This window comes from Aptenodytes forsteri, unplaced genomic scaffold, assembly GCF_000699145.1.
Source record: "Aptenodytes forsteri isolate BGI_AS27 unplaced genomic scaffold, ASM69914v1 Scaffold76, whole genome shotgun sequence".
NCBI classification, from domain to species: Eukaryota; Metazoa; Chordata; class Aves; order Sphenisciformes; family Spheniscidae; genus Aptenodytes; species Aptenodytes forsteri.
Genome location: NW_008794444.1, coordinates 1,640,656 through 1,667,097, shown reverse-complemented (window position 1 = coordinate 1,667,097; position 26,442 = coordinate 1,640,656). Strand labels below are relative to the sequence as shown.

General features: G+C 40.9%; 2 protein-coding genes across 3 annotated transcripts in view; one reads left to right on the top strand and one right to left on the bottom strand.

Annotated features, from left to right (window-relative positions):
* LGALS3 (galectin 3) overlaps positions 1–2,130 on the top strand; it is a 5,623-nt gene extending 3,493 nt beyond the window's left edge. Inside the window, exons 3-6 of one of the 2 annotated variants that reach the window (XM_019474791.1) lie at positions 86–341; positions 565–653; positions 1,003–1,171; positions 1,891–2,130. In XM_019474791.1, the coding sequence (XP_019330336.1) occupies positions 86–341; positions 565–653; positions 1,003–1,171; positions 1,891–2,046 (670 nt within the window). In that variant the 3' untranslated portion in view covers positions 2,047–2,130. The remainder of the gene's footprint in view (positions 1–85; positions 342–564; positions 654–1,002; positions 1,172–1,890) is intronic. The other variant, XM_009289834.2, reaches the window with a different exon arrangement.
* A 2,382-nt stretch (positions 2,131–4,512) lies between these two features.
* On the bottom strand, positions 4,513–23,634 carry DLGAP5 (DLG associated protein 5). The gene is given in 20 exon segments (XM_009289833.2): positions 4,513–4,635; positions 5,668–5,720; positions 6,121–6,289; positions 7,695–7,752; positions 8,097–8,346; positions 9,508–9,727; positions 10,910–11,002; positions 12,512–12,672; positions 13,286–13,371; positions 13,771–13,900; positions 13,983–14,104; positions 14,520–14,815; positions 16,501–16,571; positions 17,738–17,842; positions 19,945–20,029; positions 21,023–21,115; positions 21,583–21,791; positions 23,085–23,336; positions 23,539–23,557; positions 23,560–23,634. Coding segments are annotated over 20 exon segments (2,670 nt in total).
* Between the last annotated feature and the right edge of the window lie 2,808 nt (positions 23,635–26,442).

Below are 26,442 nucleotides of genomic sequence, written 5' to 3'. Positions count from 1 at the left end.
CCAGATACAACCCCACCCCCGGTGCCCCCCCACCCCAAGGCTGGCCCTCCTGGGGGAACCAGCCGCCGGCTCCTGGGGGGTTCCCGGCGTACCCCGGCCCTCCGGGGACCTATCCTGGCTCACCGGCAGCACCGGGGACCTATCCTGGAGCACCAGGACCGTATCCTGGAGCACCGGGGCCGTATCCTGGAGGACCAGCAGGACAGGGACTGTACCCGGGAGCACCTGGAGCATTCCCTGGAGCACCAGCAGGACCAGGGTCATATCCTGCCCCAGGACAACCACCCAGTGGCCCTGGATTTGGGCCCCCTCCTCCGCAGGGGGGACTGGCTCCTCCGATGGTAATGGCTCCATCGTATTATAAGGGTTTCTGTGTCTTCACTGCCTGATTTTGCTTGGCCATGGGAGGGACCTGGGGCTGGCTGTCCCCGGGGGGGTGGCATGGGTCGTCGCTGTGTCACGGGGCTGCCCCGGTGTGCTGTCACACTGTTAGCCAGCCCCTGCCTGAGCGTTTGGCTTCTGACGTGCTTTTTTTACTAACACCAAATCCCTGTTGTCTCCCAGAAAGTCCCCTTCGAGCTGCCCCTGCAGGCAGGACTCGTCCCTCGGATGCTCATAACCATCACGGGGACCGTCAACCCCAACCCAAACAGGTACCGGGTCCAGCACCGGTCCCTCGGATGCTCATAACCATCACGGGGACCGTCAACCCCAACCCAAACAGGTACCGGGGGTGTCCAGCACCGAGGGTGGGGGGGGGTTTCCATGGGGCGCTGCTGGACAGAGCAGGGGGGGGCTGGAATTTGCATTCCGTTCCTGAATAACACCTGTCTGGTGTAAAATCAACTATTACACCAAATAAAGGTGTAAATGCCCTGCCATTGTCCAATGGGGTCTGTGGGGTTTTTTTTTTCTGCCCTCTTGCTGCTACTTTTGGCAAGCCCTGTAACAGAGTCCAGGGCTTTCGTAGAAAAAGCAGTGAATCCGTTACTGTCTTTGCAGGTTTTCACTGGATTTCAAGAAAGGGAATGACGTTGCCTTCCACTTTAATCCCCGCTTTAAGGAAGACAACAGGAAAGTCATCGTCTGTAATTCAATGTTCCTGAATAACTGGGGAAGGGAGGAGAGGACAGCTCTTAAGTTTCCATTTGAAGCTGGAAAACCTTTCAAGGTACCAAAAAAACCCACCCCCAACTCAGTCTTAACATGCCAACAGCACCTGCACCGCGTGCTGGGAGGGTTTGGTCAGGGCCCTGTAACAAGGCTCACTGTAAGGACCTTGGTGCTTTTGCACAAGAATTGGCTCCCAGAGGTGCTTTTGGGGCAGTCGCCCCGTGTGCTTCCCTGGCTGCCCAGCACAGCAGGTCTGCGGCACCTTCCCTGCACTCCTCACCCCCCTCCTGCAGGTCCAGGTGCCCAGGGTATAACTTCTCCCCACTTCTGTTATTCCCATTTATTATTAAATGCTCCGTATTGACACCGTCGTTCTGCAGCAGTTGTCGGGCAGGTTTCTATAAAGCATTTCCCCCGTTAGCAGCCAAGCTCTCTTCATGAGCTTTTTCTCCTGCAAAATGGGTTCGCCTTTGGTGAGAGCTCAGCTCTTGCTGTGTGAACCGTACAGTACTGCTTCTTGAAAATACTATCATAGTCACGAGGAGACAGAGACTGCGGGCTAAAATATGAAGGAGGAAGAGTACAGCAGGGCTTTGGAGAAGGCAAAGGTCACCGGTGTTTTTGCAGCTGAGAATTGCTGCACCAGCTCGTTCACATGCCACCGGTCCGGACTCAGCTGGCAGCAGCCTTTAGCCAGTGCCAGCCTGCTCGAGTCTGTGGCTTCAAACTTCTTCCTAGAACAAATCTGATGGTCATCTTTTGGGGTTTTTATTTCAGCTCCAGATCCTTTGCGAGGTGGATCACTTCAAGGTAGCGGTCAACGATGCTCACTTGCTGCAGTACAACTTCCGCGAGAAGCAGCTGAACGAGATCACCAAACTCTGCATTGCTGGGGACATCACCCTCACCAGCGTTATGCCAACCATGATATAACTACGGTGGTGTAATTGTAATGCAAACTTGGCTGTAACAGAAGTGCCTTCTTACATGAATACCTTGAGGTAATAAAACACTTTCACAAGTAAAATTTGTTTTCAGTAAGATTTCAAAAGCCACGACATCCTCCAGCAAGCCAAGTTCAAATGTGGAAGTATCTGAGTTCTTGCTGTAGAGACAGAGAATCTCTTCGCCAAAGGATGGCGACTAGGAGCCCTTTGATTTGTATGGAGAGGAGTACTTGGGAAAGCAGCCTGTGACATGCTGCCACTGGTCCTGTGAACTAGAGCAGCAATTTTCAACCCCATCTTCTCCAAGTACCAGACAGCAGTCAGTAACTTGGTATTTTTAGCCTCAGTTGCTCTGCTAGGTAGAGTGGTTATTCCTTTTTCACTAAAGGAATCAAAATAGTGCAGCAAAAGACTTAAGTTCCCCGCCCCAGGGGAGGAGGAGTTGCACGATCAGGCTATGACTGGGTTGCGCGTAATTCACAGAAGTGTCGCCTCACTGAAGTTATCCACTAGGAAACAACGGAAAACAGGGAATGCTTGAGACCCTCTAAGCCTGACCAGAATGAGGTATTTCAAGAAGGGGGTCAGAGCTGGAGGAAGCAAAACTTCTCCCCTAGACCATGGCTAGAAAAGTTACCCCTCTCCTTCGTTTCAAAGGCCCATTCTGCCCATTTGGTGGCCCAAATCAGCCCGTCCTGAAGGCGCTTCCCTCCCAAGGGAGATGGAATTGTACAGGCGTTACGTACTCCATGGAACCGGTCACGAGCCTTGTGCTTCTCTCCCCTCATCACTTCTGTGTGAGTCAAGACCGGTTTCAAGGGTGGGGAGGTTTATTGGCAAGTTCACCTCATGAGTCAGGCTGGTAACAAAAATAAAAAAAAATATGTTCCCTTCACTGTGAGTCATTCTCCCGGTCTTGTCTGCAAAACAAGAACAGCGCAATAGCCACTATTGACGTTTTCAAGGATCTCTTTGACATGTCTCATACTCTTTTACAAGTCACTTCATTTAAACTTGGAGATGCCAAGTTACAAGCAGCACAGTGTTGAAATTTCCAGCAGATGCAGTAGCCTAGACCAGCACGCTGCTGGCATCGGCTTAAGCGTATACATCAGATGTCAGAAATCCCTCGTGACCGCTATTCATTGCACAGTGTTGATGACTGAACAGAGCAGGCAAGTCATTAAGAGCTATCTGTTTGAAACTCTCCCTGTAACTGGAGTTTAGTGATGAAGAAAGTTGATTCCAGCACAGTAACACCAAGTCACATTAGCTTCCTCTATTTATTTCAGTGTAATCAGTACACAGCTTCCAGGTTAAAACTTAAGCCCGACAAGCTCCCCCAGCTGTAGTGGCCATGCTTTCTGCTGAGGGATTTGAATTACCTTGGCTTGGTTTAAAATAAAGGCTAGTGGAAGAACGTGTGTATTACACTAAGGTCACCATTACAAGAAGAAGCCCAGTCAGGTATTTGTTAAAAATATAACAACTGGCAGTACTCTAATACTACTACTCAAATATAGAGTATAACTGGCATGCTCCTTATGCATCAATATATTACAGTCCAGATAAGAGAATGCGTAAGGAACAAGATGCGAGAAGAGGCTGAGGTTAACATGTCAAGGGTTCAGAGAAAGAGATTAAGAGATTTTCACATGAAAAAGCAAAGAGAGAATAGGGGTTGCCTTGAAGGTAACTCAAGATATTCAGTAGAGAACTGTGTCCTTAAAGGAAATAATAATCAATGCCTATTTTAATACACTGCCAGGAAAAGATATTATCTGACTTTGAAATCCTTGTTCTGAGATCATTTCTACTATTACAAAGCAAGTGGTCATTTAACACCAGGAAGACTCCCACAGGAAAGAATTACATGCATCAAACCCTGCCCCATCTGCTGATCAGGCAGTTGTTAAGGCACAGAATGCTGGAGCCGAAGGGTGCAACAGTACCCTCACAACGGCGATCGAGTATGAAACAGTGCTTCGGGGGAGGCAACAGGCTGAGTCTTACCCCCAGAAGGTGCCCTCGCATCAGAAATAGGGCACAGGTACAGCTAGTCTGATAGGCATCTCCTAATAATAATTCATGAGGTAAGTAAGGTCAGGACAGAAAAGCTTAAAGTTGAAGAGTTTCACAACTCGAAGTAGACAGGAAATACATGAAATCATACAAAAATAAAAATATTTCAGGTTGTAGTCAGAATGTGCAATCATTGGGTATGGCAGGTACAACCAGCAAACACCCCGCTACTAATATACAGCAGGACTTACAGCGCATGATGACTGCCCCATAGAACGTTACAAAATATTGTAGTAAAGTTCCACTACAAAATACTACAGGTATTCACTCACTCAGAACACAGTTCAAGGGTAGCAGACTGTATTCCAGGGATCCTCTGTGGGTTTTTTTTGTTACTATAATTTACACATTTTGAATTTCAAGTCGCTCTTCATTTTTCCCCAGAGGGAGAAAGGGGAGAAAATACAATAAGGTCACTGAACGCTTCAGCTGCTGCAAACTTCTGGGCTTTGCTCTTGACTGGAGTGAAGGGAAGCTCAGCATCCAGCATTGGCTGTGGGAGAAATCAGAGCGAAGCATCTGAGGAACAATTATCTGCTCTGCAAAACACCACTGCAGCGACACACGAAATCAGCTAATAGCAAATTCCCCTTTCTCTAATGACATCTATATAAACACCAGACCAACCGTAATAACTGCTTATGTCGGTCAGGTGCCTGCCTACTTGAGAGGCCACTTAAACATCGTGGGACAAAAACTAGCAGAAAATGCTTTTGACAAGGGAACAGAAGCATGCAATTCTCTTGCCTCTCAGTACTGTGGACACATCGCAGCTTTAGAATAAGCTAAGCACGGATCCGTCAGGCAGATCTGAAACCTGCAGCGGTGCAGTAGATGTACTAAGTATACTACAATGTGCTCGCTTATATACGATACCGTTTCAAAGCAACAGCCACCGTTCAAAATCGTGTACCACTGTAAGTACCATGACTTTCCCAAGAGAAATTTTGCAAGCTTATTTCCAGACATAAAACAAGAAGTGAAGATGTGGTCCATTTAAAGCACTAATCCATATTTTAAAGAGGACTTTCCACATGAGACCAAGGAAACCGTACACCCAAATTCTTGTAACGATTCGAAAGTTTTCACACACCTGCTTCTCCCTGTTGAATCTTACTTCCAGCTCTAAAAGACAAAGCTATAAGAAAAAAAAGGGATGGGACAGACCTGGAAAACCCCAAGAAGAAAGTGGAAGGGAAAGGCCAGGCCATTCATTACATTAGTAAATATTTACAAGGAAATTCATAAGAAATGTAATTTAAAGGATCAATCTGATAAGAATCATTCTTCTGTTATGAATGTCTTGACTCATCTTACACTCATCATGTGCAACAAGGAATAACAGAGTGAGCCCGAGCAGGGAGACAGGAATTGTGGCTTGTATTTAGAGTAAGTTATATGAATTGGCTTGATAACATCTTACAGAGTTTAATTTACTTCGTGCAGTAACTGATTCTGTAGGAAAGGTTAACAGTACTGTAACATGCAGATTGTCTTAGTCAAATAAACCTGAAGGTCAACTTACCATATCAAAAGGATTTCTGCTCTCAATGGACGTCAAATCACTACATGAAACATCTGAAAAATAAGAGTATTTCATTTTTTTTAAAAAAGTTAGTCTGATGCTGCCAAAGCTGGAAAAACAGTATTGTTTTCTGCATTTACTGGGAAAAAAAAACCCCAAACCCCTAAACTGTCTGTATCTACTTCTACTTCAAGCCTTTTTTATTAGCTTTCTCCTTCACATATCACATGGAAACTACACAGAAAAAATCTGAGGGGCACTGTTTGCTCATGCGCAACGCATGTGTAAGTCATACTAGCTGAAGGAGGTTTTGCTAACAGCATACATAGATTAACCAAGCTACAACGACAGTGATTTCAAAGAGTAATATTTAGACTATCATAAAACTTTAGAATAATCATAAGGCCCCAGCAATACCGCACAAACTATACTAAGCAGCTTTAAGATATGCACCTGTCTGATGTATTTTTGGTTCTCCAGACTGAGAAAAGTTAGTCTCTGTGCAGGTCTCCTTCTCCGGACTGCACATGACAATGTCTTGTCCTTGTTGTTCTGCAGCAGATAGTTCCATCTCTTCCATGCCATCCATTACTTTTAATTCACTGCTAGAATTTTCCAGCACCTGAAAAGGGGGAATTTTAACTGTTCCTTGCCCTCCAAGAGGCTGTCTGCAGTAGCTCTATTTGCTTCCCAGAGAGCCAAAAGAAAAGCATCAGTGAAATCAGACAGACGTGAGGCAGCACCTATGGCACTATGAAGCTTTCTTATTTTCTGTTTTGTCTGCAATAAAAGGAAGTTTGTCAGCTTTTGATGCAGAAAGCACAAAGGTGAAAAGGTAGCCAGGACATTCAAGGGATGTGAGTTTACAGAAACCAGCATGTCCCTGTTATGTCAAACCAAGTCCACAAGTCTAATCTGCAGTTTTTATAGACAATTCAGGAGAGACAGGGTTTTAACTCCAGACACTGTAGAAAGGACAGGCAGGGCAAGGCTCGCAGCTTAACACTGTGATCCATTTCACATTAACTATTTCCCAAACACCCTTGTAAGCTTGATAATCTCTTAGACTATAAAGGAAGTTCTTCCACGTGAAAGAAGATTTTGAACTTAAAGTGCCAAAAACATTCTGAGGATGTTCTCTAATGAGACTTTACCTCAAGAAAAACCTATCAGCAATATTGAAAGTTAAAGATGACCACAGTTTTCCCCAGAGAGCGACATCACCAACAAGCAATTTCTCATTTGACAGGGAAAGGATGAAGTACAAGGTGTAAGAACAAATTAGTAACCAAGATTATTATTATTTTTTTACTCTATATTATATATTCGGGGAGGTGGGGGAGGAAATGACTGCTGTAGTCATGCACAGATCCAAGCAGTAACAAATAAAATTCAGATCCTCCATTTCCAATGAAAGCTACTAAAGGATGATTAACTGCAAAGCACTGGCTTTCACTGACTAGCACAGCACCATCTGAAGTATGGAGGCCACAATCCTGTTTTTTTAAGGCTACTCAAACAGAGGCGTGGCACCAAGGCCTCAAATATTTCAGGGCATGGATTTGTGAACTCTGATACTGGTATTAGTAACACTGCTCTTGCTATACCTCTAAACAGTGTAACAGCCCAATGCTCTGCTGTGGCAGCATGAGGACCCAGAGAGCTAAATACTGCTGTTGCCTTTAGTCATGGTCCCCAAATGCAGAAGCGTTTAAAAAAAAAATTCACACCAGAAAACAGGTAGTGGACTTCAAAAGAACATTGCTTGCCCAAGCAACAAGTGTCATCATACAGCAGCCAACAAAAGATAGCTCCCAAAGAGCTAGACAAGGTCCCCAAACTGCAGCAGTCCCTATCCACGTCCATACTGAGAAGGAAAAAGCACCAGCCTGAGGAATACAGAAGATATCTAAATGAGGATTTGATCAGAAATCCAAGTGTCTGGGGCTAATAAAAAGAACTTTTTTTTTTTTTTGCTAATAATAATAAAATATTTAAAGCACATAAATGAACTACGCATGACTTACCTTAGCTCCCTCTGCTGTGCCAGCAACAGGACCGTGTTCTTCTGCAACTACAGAAACGCTGAAAGGGAACCAAAATGTTTTCATTCTTCTCAATCACCTTCAATCATCTTTTGACTTACCCAATGATCTTACAATTTGCTGTGCAATTACGCTTGCGTGTTTGGCACTGGTCAGCTATATCAAATTTTCTGGGCAAAAAAATAAACTACCCCAGCAGCAAAATTACATTTGGGCAAAGCTCTTAATATTTGCTTGAGGGAAGTAAAGGACACAAGGACTTTGCAACCTTTACCACTGCCAAATTGGAAGGTAACATTTAATGGGTACTAATATTAATTATTTCAATTAAAACTATAAAATTATTTGTACAAAGTTAATGAAAAGCTGCCTTAACACGTCTACCTTTGTTCAAGAAAACCACCAGGGAGTTTTTCCAGTGGGGGAGTTTTTCCAGCAGGAAATTGGTGCATTTTCAAATTTTGTGCTGGGTGGAAGCCTTCGAGCACTGGTGGTGTTTGTTTTGCAGTTGTATCCTCAGGGTTAGAAAGAACAGAAGGAATACTCTGAAGAAAAGCTCTACTGGATGATCTTGGAGTTGCCAGTTTTTCAGAAGTCCGCTGGGAAGATCTGCGAGATGCCTTTGAAAGCAAGCCTGAAAAAGCGCGTTTAATGTTTCATTACTACAGCAGTTTCCAGAAGATGAAATTAACTGTTTGTTTGGACTTTAGCTGGGAACACTATTGTTTTCTGCTTGCTGAATTATCTTATACAAACATTACATTGAAATCTCATATACACTGCAAGGAGAATTTGAAAAAAGGTGACAAGAGTAGGTCAATAAGTCACAAAACTACCTTAAATCCAGCTAAGCAATTTAGTAATGACCATCCCTTCACAAAGAACCTTAAATAATGAGACTTGCTGTTCTCATTAAAAAGTCCATCCAGTGAAAGCTGCCATTAATTTCCATCTTTTACATTAGATAATTTTAATAGAATTAGAAAGACACAGACTCAGAACTGATTCTTATAACAGATTCTCTGCTAGAGCTTGCTTAAACCCAGCGTAGCTCAAAGCTTTTCAGAAGGTCCCCTCTACTAACAAGAGGCATATGAAAAAATTGCTAGTCTTGTGATAAGGAAAGAGATCTACACAAAAAAAAAAAGATGGGAAATTCAAAGTAAATTTGTGAACTAGAAATGGGAGAGAAGCAGAGTGGCTCCTGAAGAGTCAAGGATTACTGAAAATACTGGCTTCACATAGATTGCAGTAAGATAGATACTGAAAATAAAGTTATATTCTGAGCATCTGCTCAAAAAACCCCTATTAAACAGCTTTTATAGCAGACTGGAATTATGCTACAATCTTGTTGAACATGAATACAGATTACAGGTATACTTTATTTGCAGCTTTGAAGACAGCACTGCAAGAGATTTAGTTAAAAAAAAAAAAATCCCAATTCCTGTCTTACAAATAGAGGACATTAGCCTGCATTGACTTGGATGAACAGGTTCATCGGCTAAATCCGGGAACACTCAGATTAAAACTTGATTGTTAAACATGCGCTGAAAAAACATGAACCAGCCATTTTTACCTCTCTGTCTAAGCAGAGATTTCATGTTGCCATAATCACTCAAATCAGTACATTCATGTAGAACAGTTTACTTTGGATCCCTGACGTAATTAACCACCAGTTGTGTCCAGTACTGGAGTTGTATCCAGTATAAACAGCGTAATTCCTCTCCCCAATGAGACTGGCTAAACTCTCTTCAGTACTTTCAGGTCACAGAAATCACAATTAAGTTTCACCCACCTGGAAAGGTTTTCACAGGGCTTTCAATTCTGAAAAATCCCGCTTCAAAAACCACATTTTCTACTTCTGGTAGCTTCTCCTGATGTGTACAATCAGCAGCTCCGTCATGCTTCATTTTATCCCTCATAGCTGCTTTTATAGCAGCAAGCCGGCTTCGGGCAGCAGTTCTTCCAGCCGCTCCCAGCTTTGGTTTAGACACTCCATTTGGAATAGTCTTTTTCTGAAATTGTAAGAAAGTCTAGGTCACCTCTGGAAGCTTCAGATAGAAGCAATTGCACATGAATATCGACGCAGCTGCTGGCCACACAGAGACGGCAACAGGCATGCTGGAGATGTCTCCGTTCATCCCCAGAATCTCTTGGACTGCCATTCAGCTATTAAGGTTAGTTTGTGATGACAATATTAAGGATATTTCATATTAAGTCTGCAGTTCAGAAATACTCAGTAAAATTTTTTTCTAACGAGAGTTAGGATTTTTTAAAACAGTGGGATACAGGGACTCCTAGTGGCAGGGAGATAAAGTAACGGCAGGACAGACACCAGCCAGCCAGTGAAGTCTTTCCTGGCATTCAATTTTTCAAAGGAAGTTTTGTGCCTTGTACCATCTGTAGGGTTCTGACATTTATGGGCAGCTCACACAGACTACATTCCTTCCAGTTTCTTGTGCCTGGAGTTTCTTATCGACCTTCAAATCGCTTTTATGATTAGTTGAGCAGTCTCAAGGAACAGGATGGAGCTTAGGCAATGTGAGTATGACTTGATATTCAGTCGTTAGAAGCAATTATATATTCCAAACCAAAGAGTAGCTAAAATAGCCTACATTAAAGCTTATTTTGCGATAACTTCTTTTGAATAGTGTCAGAACCATTTATGCTTAGAGAATTCGTAGTATAATGCTACCCATGGTACTGTATTAGTGGGACACCGTTATAATTTAGCACTCGGCTCAAAATTGGCAGTCACTGCCAAATTCCCACGTGGTTTCCTTTTCAGTTAAGTCAGTGCCAACACCAGTGGCCCACAGAAAGTGTTCTACATCTGAAGGGTAAATTTCTATTCTAAATTTAACAGACTTGCCTTACTAGCAAAGAGTTCAATGACTCCAAAAGAGTCATTGTTAATTCTTAGTTCTAATCTTCCTAACCAAAAGAGGCAACTATCATTACAAATACCAACTAATACAGGGGCACTTGGAAGATGCAAGGGAGAAGGGTGCATCTGGAGAGGAATTTCCCTGAATTTTTAAACATTAACATCTAAAGATGAGTAGGGCTTTAGAAGGAACTTCCATTTAAAAAGAGTACTCGTTACTGCAATAGCAGCTTACTAGTTATTTTAGGTATCTCAACACACTGTTTGCATCTTGATGCCTTAGGAGGCACGCTTTAGGGGCTATTCATACCTTGACAATTGCTTTGCTTGGGACATCAAGTGGTTGCCACTCGTTGTCTTGAAGCTTCTTCAGATTATCAAATTTTTTATTCACATCTTCTATCTATTGGAAATCCCAGAAAAGTCCGGATTTAATTTGCAAGACTTCTCAGATTCACAACAGAACACAATAGATTTCAGGTAACAAATTTAAGTATAGTTATGCATTTAAGTACTTTTGCTTTAAATACAGAAGCAAATTAAACCACCAACTGATATTAAGTATTAAATGTTGTCATACAGTTGACATGAAGGTTACGCTAACATTCACAAGCTTCAGATTAGATGACAGGACTGGTATCATTTCTGTAGTTTAAAGGTTAGTAGGGGAAGTATAGAATCACTCAGTAAGATCTAACATCTTAAATGAAGGAGCTGGTTTACAACCTGTTCTGGTGCTGAACTTAAGCACTTTGACAATGGTCGCATTTAAGGAATGCAAAAGAACACATTGCACGATCGTTTTTACACCAAACAAGCACGAATCTTCCATTATGTAGGAAACACATCATCCAAGCTTGTTTGCTCTTTCAAACTGCTGGCCTGAACAGCTTCCTGATGCAGTTTGCGCTTGTTCGTGACATCCTGTGACTAGAGACAAACTAGCTCTGCAGCATCACCTCCTCCCTGACTGATAATGCAACATGTGTCCTCCTTCGGCTTTGTAACGGAGACACTTGCCTCATTTGCTAGTAAGGCCATACAAGGCTTATATACAGCAGACTGGTCACTGAAGTGACAAGTCCTTTACATCCTCCCTGAAACTCAGAGGACACAAACAACAAATGCAAAAAGGGACAGAGTTAGCAATTCTGTTACTCAAGTTTATCTAAGGGAAAAGGTGGGGATGCTCAGGAGAAACTTGAGCTGCTCCCAGACACATAGTAAGCATAGGTAAACCCTGTTATTCAAGTTACAGGTTCTAGCAAAGTTGCCCTCAAATATCTCTGATGTATAAGCAGGTCAAACCCTCACGCTTTCTGGAGGGAATTAAAGACCTACAACTAGGACCTTAACCATAAATCCATCTTTGCATTTGATTTAACTAGTTACAAGTTCCTTTGTTGAATGCTGATTCACAAATACTGTCGAGAGCTATTTTGATCTTTTACAATATTATATTTCATTTTGAAACCAATGGAAGCATCAAAAGAGAAACAGAGTTGAAGGTTTTCTATCGCCTAAGCTCACCCCTAAATAAGGTTATTGTAGTTTCCGCATTATTCTCAGACTGAAGCATGGAAGCCCTACTTTACAGGTGAGCTCCAGGAATTTTCCAAGAGCTCCTAGCTTTCAGTCCTGGTAGACATTGTGACTGTATCCTCACTCCAAACCAGAATTAAGACTTGGCTACACGCCTTCATTCCAGAGAAAAACCAGATAGGCCACAAGGAGACACAACAGATGAACAGGTCCATGAATGACAAATCGTAGTATACCAGCTGATACTATTCACCGTCAGAAAGTGTTAAACAAGGACCTGCGGTTTTTTACATAAAACAATAGTTTCAATCCATTGCTCGTAAACAACCGCATCAACTTTTTTCTAGTAGGTTAACATGCAAGTACATACCTGAAAACTAACCATGTCCCAAAATCCATCTAAGTCTGTACACGTTGTTTCTTTTTCACCCCGTTTGAATTCACAATTATCCACCAGTCCTTCAAACTGTTTAAACCTTTCTGCTATGAGCAGTCTTGTCTGACCAATTGTGGTGCGAATAAGATCTTTAGCTGATAGCAACAAGAAAACAATAAAGAAAGTACATCTTGGAATAATCCGTCACTTCACAATCGATTTCAGTAAGTATTTGAAGAGTCTGGAATTTGTTTCTTGTTTGAACTAACTTCACCTATTGCAGACCTGCAATACAATTCAGATGGAGCATACCTATCCATTGAACTGCTCTAAACTTGCTCCTTTCAGAAAAAGGTTACCATCTCCGTAAGTCTTTAGGTTAAGCATTGACAAGTCATCTTCATTTTCCCAGGTAAGGACACTTATTCTACGTTAAACCTGATTTTATTTTTAAAAAATCAGCTTGGTTAAAGTTCATACGTTTAAATATACTTAAAACTGACAACAGAAATCTATTTCGATAAGCACTTTGTTCACTTTAGTGTCAACCGCTATCACGTCAAGCACTACACATAAGTTTTAGTATTAGGAGATAAAGCATGCCTTTTTGTCCTGAGGCAGATACAACTCTCAACTTTATCTAATACAACTTTTACTAAGTGCTGTAGACAGTGCTGTTTTGCAAATATATTCAGATACACGTACTTCCCTCTGTCCCGTTCACTCACCATAACACCCCTTCTAGTGCCTATTATAGTTTAGTCTTACCATCCTCTGGAATGTCCAGCTCAAATTTTCCATCCCAGTGGAGGCACTGAGACATCAGCCTCTCTGTCTCACACCGAAGAATGTTTCTAAAAATAACGGGGTATTGAAAAAGATCAGGTTTTGGAGAATTTTCTAACTGCTGTCACTACTCGTGACTGTTAATGGTTACTATCCTTTTGCTTTCAGAGAAGCTACGCTGTCTTTGAGCAGAAGCCATTAGACTGTTTTAGTTTGCTGACTGGCTGAGATGCAACTTCTTTTCTACTGCTTTCAAGCTTGTGTTCCTTAGGACAAGGGGATAGTCTCCAGAATTTTATATCCTTTACTTGCACCAGCAACAGAAAAAGGGAGATAGGAATGTGTGCCTACTCAGGTCACTGCTGACAGACACCAACCACCACAAGCTAGTCTTTCCAAGATGTCTCGTTACTCATGTTAAGGACCTCAGAAGGGACAACAAGGAAGTGAAACAAATGAACGCAAACCTGAAATAAGGCACGTCATGCTCTTGCTCTCTCATATCATCTGACTTCATTTCAAGCGCTGTTAGATCTGTAGAGACAGGAATTGTTTCATCTGATCTCTGAATGGAAGTCTTCTCATCTGATTCACTCGCTGAAAAACATGAAAGGCATTTGTTCAGAATCTGGTGAGAAACAAAAACATTAGAACAATAAACTGAAAGTGAACTTCATACCTTTTTCTCCTTTCAAACTTGTAGTGATTTGCTGTTCTTGAATGCCTTTACCAGCAGGTGAAATTTGACTTTTTAAATTAGGCTCTTGTGCCTTAGTTTCACTGGATTTTTCAACTATATTACTGGAAACAACAACAACAAAGTACATTTAGAGTTAAGACACATTGAGAAACTGACATCAAATATGGCCAGACACACAAAAATGCCCCATCTGCGAGGCTATCTTACATTCAACACCAGAGAACACAAGCAATTCCTATTAAAATTAATAAATCTGTGTATAGATATATATGGCACGAGTCCCTGATATATGGAGCTGCTTTGCTTTAAAGCATAGACAGGATTAAAGACTACATAGCTTTCTTTGCTGTTGAATTAAGTCCACATTTGATTAAGCAACAATAGCAACCTCGACGATCAGGTGTTTCAACACAACAGTTTGTTACACAGGGAATCTCTCTATAGAAAGGTGATGTTTTCTGCAGCATCACAGAGAGGTTCACTTGCATTTTAGACCATTAGAAGAAAGAATCTTACACTGGAGATTTTGAAAAATCCCAGAAGGCATCAGGTGTCAAAAATGCATTTGCCCTAGAAGGAGTCATGGGTGTAACTTTGTAGGTCGCTAATCCATTTAATGGCTGAAACACAAAGTTCTGAGGTGCAAAAGAGTGTGTTCTGGGTCTCCCTGGAGCAGAACTGGTTTTGTTTTCCACTGAGGTCTGTTCCTGTTGACTGTCTACTGACACTGAATGTTTAGAATCAGCTGCAGAATCTTTCATCGCTGGATCCAGTTGAGCAATTTTATCCACTTCATGTTTAGAAGGAGTTACCTATAACAGCACAAATAGACAAAGCGAACATTACATTATCAAATCAGTAAAATGTTTACTATAGGCAAGGGCTGAGTTAGAACATGACTGTCTGAAAGCCATCAGGAAGGGAACAGTTTCAGGTAAGTCGCTTTCTACAATAGCATATGTGTACAGAAGTCATGATTTACCAATAAACCCAACTGGTTTTGACACCTGCGAATCATTCTACAGGGATAGCACTTCACTACGAGGAGTACAGCGATCCACTGAAGGGCCGAAAGTAGCAGAACACCTCGCCTACCAAAACACTAATTAAAATTAGCAAACACTTGCTCCCATTGCCAGAAAAAAAAAAATGCTTTAAGGTGATAAGCTCCTCAAGAGCAGAATTACTGGCTCCAAATCCAACTAGGCCTGTTGAATAATCACAGTTTATACACATACTCTAATCCAAAGACTGAAGAACAAGCTAAAACAAGCTGATAGCTGAGGAATGCAGCCCAAGACAAGTGCAGTTAGGACCACAGAATGTCATTAAAAGAGGAGAAAAAATTAATCAGTAAGTTGAATCCACATTCCTATGAGATGAGTGACCAGATGGTCATACAGAATGCATTTCTGAGATACCTATATTGAGATACTGTTAGCTCAAACCAGCCAAAAGAGCTTAAGATTGTTTTTCACGAAAATATGCGTCTTCAGTTCACTGTAAGACTTGTTACACTTTAGATACCCCTGCTTGGAATGTAAGCCTCGAATTCAACTTCTAACACACTTCTTGTAATGAGATGACTGAGGTTACAGCAAGAGTTTACCAACTGGCAGCACACAGCAACTCCTGCCCATGAAGAGGTACCTACCTGAGCAAAGATGTAAGTGCCTCTTACCTCCTGCCAGTGTTTGCACACGATTCCACAGTTTCAGGATAATACTAGAGCACAGCTGCAGTTACAGAAACAGGAGTGGAGATGGGAGGCGTGAGGGAGACACGAGGTGAGGGGGAATGGTGGAGTGCAAAGAAGGAGAAAAATAATTGATGGTTCTCGCACAGGACTGTCAGCGCATGAATGCATACGCAAATTGTTTGGGAACCTGGGTTGGAGGGCTACGATGAATTCACATACTGCTGTCTCTATGTAGAGGCCGAAAAGTTTTGTTATAGCAGTGACACTGAGAACCACAATGACTGCCTTTAATGATGATATGTCTACCTTGCAGAGAATAACATTTCCAGCTTTATTTTTGCATGGTTCAAAACCTAAAACCGCATTTATTTCTTAGCTTCTAAAGTCTCATATCGTTACCTTAGCATGTAGCATGAAAGGGATACATTCAGAGTATGTTTCAAAACGGAATGAACTGCACAAAATTTACAAATGCTAGATAAAACCAGCAAAGCAGGCCTTTCTTTTTAATACTTAAAACATGACATATGTCATGTAAAAACTTCTTGTCTAATTTAAATCATCGTCCAGATCTTGATTAGTAATCAAGTCATCCATATAAGCAAACTACATTTGATCTTAATTTTTAAAATATGGCAATATAAATACATACAGCTTCTTCCCAAAATCTAGCTTATTAGTGAACTTCTTATTACTTCTATGCTTGAACACAAGTGTATCTGAGCTACAATTACACTGTTATTGGTTCTTAAATCAGCTTTACTGCTCTTCCATTTCAAATATTAAATGACGACCTACCTCCGCGATGTCAGGTTTGACTGCTCTCTTCTGCTTTCCTACATTCGCTGTCTTTCTTTGTGACTGGTTACCTAGAATGAGAGAAACTCCGAAAGGTCAAAAAGGCACCTGATTAAGACAATCTTTCACCAAAAGGTTGCCATAAAAGTCCAGCGGTTAGAGACAGGGAGAGACTGTTTTGTTTCTTGAGCAGGAGGTGGCTAGAGGGCAAGACACCAAATTGCAAAAGTTCATTCAAAACTGGCCTAGGATTTAACAGCCTATTAAGAGATGTATCACCAAGAAAGGAAAACAGATTCATTAAGTCATTAGTCTTTAGATGTTGTCATACACTAAAAATAAAAGTCACCTTATTTCCTTAAATGCTGAAGAGATAATGTCAAGCCAATCTGAGTTCAGATTTTTAATTTCTATGTGGCATAGGATTTCTGTGGGTGAGTTGAAACCAATACTAACAGAGCTGTGCTTTCAGCCTAGGGGTTAAATTCTGCCATATATAACACAAGGGACACTGCAAAACATTCTAGAGAATATCCTGAGAAGAAGAAGATATACTAAAAATTTCCCCTTCATCATGTTCCCCTATTCTGGTAAACAGGTAAACATGGACGAAGAGCAATTCCTGACCTGAAGAACACAGGCTCTCATCTCTTCCAGAGGTATCTGTTCCTGGTCACAGACTTAATAATCGTATGTCCTTAAACAGCGATACACCAAACTAGCAAATCTTCACCAGTTCTGGTTCTGTTCTTTCAGTTTATAATTGCCATATGGATATTGATGCTCCACACTGATGGATTTTACGGGAAACTGTCCAATGTTGGTTTCAACATCTTGATTTAAATATTGCAACAGAGTTCCAGATGAGAGTCTAAGTGATAAAGTATTTAGTCCTTTTCTTACATGACAATTTGGCATGATTTACATACAGTCTATCTACTCAAAGGAGATAGTTACACAGCAGAATGCAGTGTGCTAAGACAGTTCAGAACAAGCTGATGTGTATCTCTACAGCACAACAGAGTGCCTGAGATATGAGCAAGATCCTAAAGACAACAGAGCTGTCTTAGTATATCATTTGACAACAAGTCTAACAGCAGCATGTAAACATACATATGTTGTTTCCAGTGCTCGCTTATCGAGTACTAGATGGTATCTCTTTACAGCACACTATTCCAAATACTTACATATCAGGCTTGAGCTACACAAGCAGGACTATATTCACTGCCTCACTTACCAGTAGTAGCAGCAGCAGCTGTTGTTTTCAGCATCTGCCTAGCTGCAGAGGCTGCTGCTCTGGTGATTCTTACATTTGAGGTCGTCTGGACTGCAGCCTGCAACACTGTAAGAAATGTTAATTCCACAGGTTTCAAAACTTAATAAGAAGCTGCATTCAAGTAATATAATTGAAAGTTTACGTTCTGTAGAAATCAGAAAAGTGCACTAGCAATTATTAGCTGCATTAGTTTGCCAGAATCAACAGGGGTTTTTTTGTCAGTTCAGTGCAAGCGGTGCTAAACATGGACAGCACAGGTCAGCCCTGGCATCAAGGCAATGCTCTGAAGGATCCGGATTGAAGATGTTTTGTTGTACAGTAGTACTTTCAGTACCATCAAGGTACCAGTGTGCTAGATGCCATGTACAAAGTTTAAGGAACCCTTCTCAATGTTCCCTGCAATCGGAGGCCACATCATCCCCATTTTACAGATGAAGCTTTCCAGAGTAATAACTTGCCATGGCTATTTGCACAGCTGGAAGCTTAAGCAAACCATCTGTGTAACAAAGTGATGCCCTGGTCATTATATGGAAGTATTCTAAGGTCTGACTTTAACATAATCTAACAAAGTATTCTTAAGACAAATTGCCCCCAAAATATTTTATAAAATATGACAAGTTCATGCACTGTGTTACCCATCTTAATCATTTTCATCTTTGTATTTTAGTACTGTTTCTAATATCCTTCAAAAATGATAGCATTCTCCTGCACAGAAAAATTTATGTCATACCTTCCCTTTCTACATCTGCCTGAAATCTAGTAGCCCCACTTGGTTACTGTTAATGCTATTCGTGTTTTTAATGTCAAGCTGCAATTCTCTGGAAGCTAGAATGACAAGTTGGGAAAAAAATTACTAGATAAATAACTATAACATTTGATTTACCCAAACATTCACTTCTCTAACATTTTTATACTAGTGTTTAAATACATATACTGCATATTCTTGATTCAGCAAAAAAGGAATAATCAAGTCTAGTGGATGACAATTTTTTCAAAAATTAAATATTTTAATTGTTATATCAAACATTGATAACAGATCTTTTCAGTATTCAACAGAGGCACTACTGAAATTCATTTAAACAAAGGTCTGTCGCTTGCTGATTTAATTAAATTAGCGATGCGAAAGTCATTTCATTCTGAATTACAGAGTATCTTGCATTAACGTTGATATTCCACATGACTTAGCCTTATCTACTTAAGGCATGGACATCACTGTGCTATGAGGAAGAATTTCTAATCAAAAGTATTCCACTCCCATAAAGGTGGCATGCGTTGGTTTTTTTCGTTGTTGCTGTTTTCTTAAGAAATGTATGTAATTGTCACAGAGAAAGCGACAGATACAGGAGGGGCTGTTGTAAAATACGAAAACGTAAGATTGTACTTGTCATTTACTGAAGACGACAATCACGCGTTTACTCGGTTGCACTAGTGTGCATCAGAAGTTTGGGCTCCTGTCTCCAACATTATATGCTAATGTGCTTTACCGGTAGGCTAGCCTTTTCCAAACCTTTTTCAATGCTGAGTTACACAAGCAGTTTCATTTAGAGACCATCTAGAGCGTATCTGCTGTACAGACAGAAGAAGGACTTCACTGAAAATATTTACAGCTCATACAATCAGCATTTTTTCAGGCTACCCACAATACCAAGGAAAATGCATATTTTACTTATGTCAGCTATTCTTCATCTTTCCAGGTGAAGTCACTTGCTCTTCTGTAACAGCAGCAGCTAATGCATGTGATACTCTTCCCGGAGACAAACAGAAAGCTCTGCACAGCTCCAGATGCTCAGGAAGCTAGCAGTTATGCAATTCTGCCTACTGACCTTTTTCTTTTCCCTCTCCTAGGGTGAATAATCAGTAACCAGGACAGCATTAAGTATCCTGCACTCCATTTCCCCCAGCCTATAGAGGCAACAAGTACATGCGATACCTAGAGCCATGCGCTTGATAATCTGCCAGCTGCTGCCCTTGTCATAGTAGAAATGGCCGTCCTAAAAACTCCTCCTTGTTTCCTACACCCAAAAATGTACTGCGGATCTCTCCCAAAGATGTTCTTTGCCTCCCTCCCATAATGTCACAACTACTGAGTCAGGAAAAAAAACCAACAACCAAACAGCAGAGTCCTTTCAGATTCAGAGACAGATGTAGGGATCATACTACTTTCGTACCTTTGTCTTTTTCAGCTGGTTTGTCTGTACTCATCTGTTTACGTCCTGCTTGTGTAGGGCACACGCCACGCCCCTTGGCATAGACCTACAAGAGAAGATCATTTCTTGTGAAATATCAGATTTCCAGAAATGAAGCGGCCTAATTGCTTTCCTTATCTTTCTATCCTAGGCTCCAGTAAACAAATGGTCAAATAATTTGGCACAAAGGGCTTTAGTATGTAAAGAGAAATTAAGGATAACTAAAATAGCTCATTTTAGACATGTGTTAACATGCATTATCCAACTTAAGAATTTGTCAGAAAAAGAATGTAGAAAAATGTTGAAGAAATAGTTTCAGTTAACTATGAAACTAGGTGCCAATTACTGCTGCATCTTAGTACATATTCTGTGTTTATTCTAAAAACCAGTAAAACCAGTTTTCGGGGGGGTGGGGGAGAATATTAACTCAGTTGTCCCTTTGTAAAGTTACAACTGGAAACCCTTCAAATGTATTCAAGTTTTTGTAAGGCAAGATTGCTAGATTCAAAGTACAGCTTCTTTTACAGATTATTGCTGGTGAAATTCCTCAAAACACCCCTACTTTTTTATACAAGTAATAGCAGAAGGGACTGCTAAGATTTATGCCAACATTGAAGTGATTTTTGAGTGAAGAACGAACTGACTCTTTGTAATCTACATTCATGACAGACTTTCTGCATTCAAGGGAGATGCACTGGTTCTCCAAGCCAAAACCAAAGTATGTAACTTCAGTCTCTCTACTACCTCTACACATATTTGCAGTCCTTGCTGACTACAGTATTTTGTATTGAAAAATTGATCCAGAAGATCTGTGCACTTTTCTCTTTGTACCGACCTAATCAAACTCTCTGCAGTTCAGTTCAGCGCAACGCTCAAACTAGCATAACAAGGTCTATCAGCTTGCTGAAAGCTTGTCTGATCTAATTTGTCTTTCTCACCAGGAAAACCTCCTTAGAGGCAGCATTCAGCTTGTAAGCAAACAACCCTGAGTTATGGTCTGAAGGATAATTGCATCCTTTTCTCTAAATTTATTTGCTGAAGTTTTATATAAAAAACAAACCATAGAGTTCTTAGATGCAGTTGGTATCGCAGTTTTTTCTTCTTGGTTCTTGGCCTTTGATCGAGTAATCCTCCCGGAGAAAGCAGGAGCTGCCTGGAAACATCCCCAAGGAAACAAGAGTTAACATAGTCCTTTCCCCACCCATCGCTCTTAGAGTGGGCAAGAAGCCTAAGTGTGAAAAGCAACACGCCTGTGCAAAATGGGTCAACAGTAGAATTTGAAAAACTTTCAAAGTCAAGTGGACTAAATAGGAACAAGTTACCAGTTCTAAAATAACTTAGCTGTTTCATTTGTGGATGAATCATTCCAGTTTTTGAACTGAGAACACAGTCATAAATACAAAAATCAACATATCACAAGTACTATTTCCAGCTTTGTTTTAAAAAAATGAGCCAAATGACTCCCTTATTGTTGCTTATTATAAAATAAATATTTATAAAGCATTTACAAAATAAACTGTTTATTTGGCATAACATATACATGATTTTGTATACAAATAGAAGTTTTAATACAGTATGCTACACATACTTCATTTAGGTATTTAATATTACTCTTATTACCTTCTCTCTTGGCTTCACTATCACTGGATCTTCAGGTACAAGTGAAAGAAATCCAGGCACAGTCGGTCTGTATAACCCAACTTTAAACACCCCCTTTTTTGCTTTCTCTCTCTGCTCTCTCAGTTTCCGAAGTTCCTTTTCTTCTTTATAGCGCTGGAGCATTTCCTTGCGTTCATTAATCCTCTTGGTGGCTCCACTTGTAGGTTGTTCTGAAGCAAAGGTGGAAGACAGACATGTTATAAAATCTTGAAGACGTTTTTCAGCCAACAACAAGCAAGTCAGAAAATTTCAAAAAACTTTTCCAAGACAGAAGAGGAACATACCAAGTCAAAGAGCAGAAGACTGGAATCTGTGCTTGCAAGTTTCAATTCAAGTCTTACAATGCAAATACCTGTGATCTATTAGCTTGCTAAAAGCTTAAATTCTCCTAATTGTTTTAACCCTTCCCACTGAAAGAGTATTCAATGGTAAATTTCAACTTGCAAATACACCTCCCCAAATCTGCACCTGAGGGATGCTGTAAATTCATATCCATTTTACAGTGTACAGGCTGTTCCTGCACGGTTACTAATATTAAAGTTAACACTTTAACTATTTATTTAGTTTATTTGTATCAGTTTCTCTATTCAAACACTTGTAATGTCATTGAAAGCTGAAGTTTAGGTCAGCTTTAGATACCAAAGTCTGCCTCAAGCTGAGAATAAATGAAGCAGAAGTTATATGAAAGAATAAAACCTTAAGCCAGACTTGAATTACGTGTCTATCTGAAAAATTAGTATCTAAAGTTAAAATTTATTGAACATAATCAAGATATAAATTTCTTAAATGTCATATTTGACAGGATTACATAGGGATTGCACGCCTTCCTCCAGTAATCTTCTGCTATCAAAACACTGAAGGTGAAAATACTTCTAAGAAATCTGTCAACATTTTTAAAGATTGACTTAATTCCCCAGGCCATAAGAATCCAGGAGAGCCAGGGAGGCAGGATTCAGTATATATGCAGGCCCTATTTTCTGGGAGGAAAGATAAGTCATCAAAAACTAGCAATTTTTAAAATAAAATTGTACCATGCATTTACCCATTTATAATTATATATACCCAATTATAATATACAATTACCCGTTTCGAAGCATGCTTTAAGTACATGACGGACACCCGTTATATGTTAGACGAGATTTTAGATCAGGGTTTTTCACTTCTTGAACAAAGCAATCATTAAGAGACTTCCCATTGAATGTTAATAGCAAAATGCATTCTTCCTTTAGCTGCTGCAGACAAATCACAGCAAAGCCTCATTCATACCACCGGATCAGTGAGGATCAAGACTTTATTTTCTTAACAGTTAGAAGAACTGGTAGTAGTAATTGTTTTTTAAATCTTAAACCTTTACTTCAAATTAAAACATTGACCGCAATTAGGTTCCTGTGATAATGTTACTAAATCTACTTGAAGACATTTTTAAGAATTTTAAAAAAGCTCTATAACACGTCTTTACTTACTCTGTTTTACACTGCTGTTCTCTTGAGAGCACATTTCACTTGTCTCATTTAGTTGAGAAATTCCCCTCTCTTTCGAGAGCTGAACGTTGACATCTGCCAATCCAAACTGTCTGCCCTTTTCAAACAACTTGTGTCTGTTCTCCTTTTGAAGCATTGATTTTCTGCGAGCAACTTTTGCTCTGAGGGCTTCTGTACTCAAATCCTTTTTGTATCGACTGGCAAACTGGGAGGTAGCAGCCATCTTGATGACCCTAGACAAAAATCATCACGGTGAGGAAAAAAGCTGTCATGTTTTGTATTGCCCTTTTCATTAGAGTTTACATGTTCCGAACAAAGAAAGCCCTAGGTTCTTCGTTTCTGTATGTGTACCAGAGAAAATGCAAATGACAATTTCAGAACTTAGTCTTCATTGTTTCTCTTTATTTTATGCATTCAAGGGGCTAGTTTGTTTGTTAAGTGGTCAACAAGTCTGACACAGAATTAGTAGGGGACGCTGTGTCACTGCCAGGGATTGTCCTGCTGGTCTGTTTTCAACACAGATGTTTTCCATGTTAAGGAGACAAGCGAGTAAATGACAAGGTTGTAGGACAATAGTTGGAAGCAACATTGCCACTGAGCATTTAGATTATACCCTATCTGACGGCAAGGCATTTTTGTCATGCATCAGAGTACTTGGCACCATTTCCCAACCGAGTTTCCAGGATGCAACTGCAATACAATAGCATTTATTTCAAGCAGGATTTCTCTCTACTTTTTTAACCTAAGGAAGACTTGATGCAAACATTAGTTGGTCTGTACGAGCAACATTGCCACTGAGCATTTAGATTATACCCTATCTGACGGCAAGGCATTTTTGTCATGCATCAGAGTACTTGGCACCATTTCCCAACCGAGTTTCCAGGATGCAACTGCAATACAATAGCATTTATTTCAAGCAGGATTTCTCTCTACTTTTTTAACCTAAGGAAGACTTGATGCAAACGTTGGTTGGTCTGTACATGTTGTGCTAACAGCAACGTAAAAAGCTCCATCCCCTGCATCCCGCTGAAGCCTGTTGTGTCGAGGGTTGTCATGCTTTCTTCCTGGAGAGAGGTCAGGATCAGTTCTTGCGACTGGCCTTACTCTGCCTGCCACCTCAACCAGGATCTTTTAGAAATCTCATCTTCCGTTGCTTATAGAAAACAGCTTTACAGTAAGGAGGGTGATAGAGCTAAACTAAGCAGCCAACAATTACTCATTGACCAGTAAATTGAGAACATAATTTACTGACGTTCTTAATTTCAAGGCGGCAAGTTTTGATCAAGCTAAAGAAATCATCAGTGAATTGGACTGAAAAGATCAGCCTTGACAATGGGTGTACAGGATTTCTTAAAGTCCATCCCCTCCCCCTCCATTTGCTACCAAAAGCCAAAAACACCACCAGCAACCTAACCGAAAAACCCAAATGTCAGAAGAAAGAGAGTACCAAAATAAACAGAAAGAGTACAGAAATAAATAAGAATGTACTCTTAAACTGTATATACTTATGGAAAAAGCAAGCAAGGAGAGACTGAGCTACTGTAAAAAGGAATACAGGCAAAGTCTGTTCAGATACCATCACTGCTGGCAGCGGCAGCTCCTTGTGCCCCACTTCATGGCAGTATTCATGTACTGAGTGACTTGCATAGCACCAACAGTACCTGCACAACCATCTGGAAGTGCTTGGAATAGACACTGGAGGTAACATATGAGTCAGAAATCTAAATGGGTAGATTTTGCTGCTTTTTTCCAATACATTCAGTGCCGCAGGAGAGCAAAATGGTCAGTGGAAGTGTAAATGAGCGAACGGGAATAAAAAGCTAAACTCAGCTTAAAGCACTCAAATCAGAGACTGGATCTCTTCCGCATAATCCTGGAAAAGCTGGTGCATGTCAGTGCCACCTGATTTGTGAATATCTTACATTTCATCCTGCATCTTACCTTCCGACTTTCAGAAATTGATTAAAGATGCCAGTTAATTAATAATGATTGCAAATGATCAGACTAACTGTACTGTAGTTCACAGGTCATATTTGCCTTGCTTTACATGTAAGTGATTAAGGCAGGTTAGTTCATGAGCATCTCCAATAATCATCTTTGGACGGATCTTGTTAGTAATTCCCACGGAACACCATAAAGAAAACGGTTAGTGGTAATATATCCCTACTACCTACCTCCTGGAAGAAGCGGGCTTTTTAGGCCCAGTGGATAAAAATAATTTCTAAAAGCAGCAGCTAGCATCAAGTCTCTACCCTCATCCTCTGTGGACTTGCAGGACAAATTCCCTGTGTCTAGGACTCCTTAAACATGCTCTTTAAGTACAGCCACAGTCCTTTCAGAGTGCACACACAATTTTTAATTCCGTGCCTTAATGGAAAGTAACATACTCCCTATCCACAGAATAGACATTGTTATCTATCAGGCAAGCTTACAGAGAGCTGCGTTTGCCTTAAACACTGTTAAATATTTAACACATTTAAAAGATTTTTATGCTCTGCCGTCTACTTTGAACAATAGTTTCTTAGTTATTGTAGCGTAAGTCCACTTAAGGCCTTCTCCCATGAATAAGCCTCGAGAGCAAGTGATCTACCTTGCAATAAGTAATCCTGCAGCAGAATTCATCTGAGACTTGAAAAAGGCAAATACAACGTAAGCAGAGATACAGAGAGGGCTTCCCACAAAGGTATTAATAACTCATATCCCAGGTCAGCAAAAGCAACGCAACAGATTACCCCTGACCTTTTCGGGCTCGTTAAAAATGTATGGCATGCTCCATGTCCTAAACATCTCTTTAGGACAAAGATACCTGTCTCCTTTTCTTTCCAGGTTATGGTTTCTGAGTAGTACCTTGCCCAAACAGGTGCCTAGAAGATTAATTTGATTTTGAATTGGCATAAATTCGAGTAAAGACTAGTAGCAGGAAAGGGACACAGGGCTGAAACGAAAGGAAAGACTCGGGACTGCCTAGCACGTACCACCAAAATTAAAGTTGAAAATCTATAGGGTTGATTTTTATAAAAAAAAAAACAGTGAGGGAAAAGAATCACTTTTGACCAGCAACGCCAGGAGAACCAACGGAGTAATACGGATACAAAAAACATTTGGGCGCGCAGTTGGCGTTTTCAGCCCGAAGAGCGACGGAGCGGAGCAGAAACTGCCAACATGGCTATTTTGACAGCAGGAACCCGGCAAGTTTAGGTACTGAGTAAGGTCTCGACTCAGTGGTTTCGGGACGGGGCCCCGGGGATCACGCTAAGCCGAGCAACCGCCTCCCAGCCCCCTGCTTCCCATGGCGGCTCTGAAGGGTCCCCGCGGGTTTGGCCCCCTCGGCCCCTTCTCC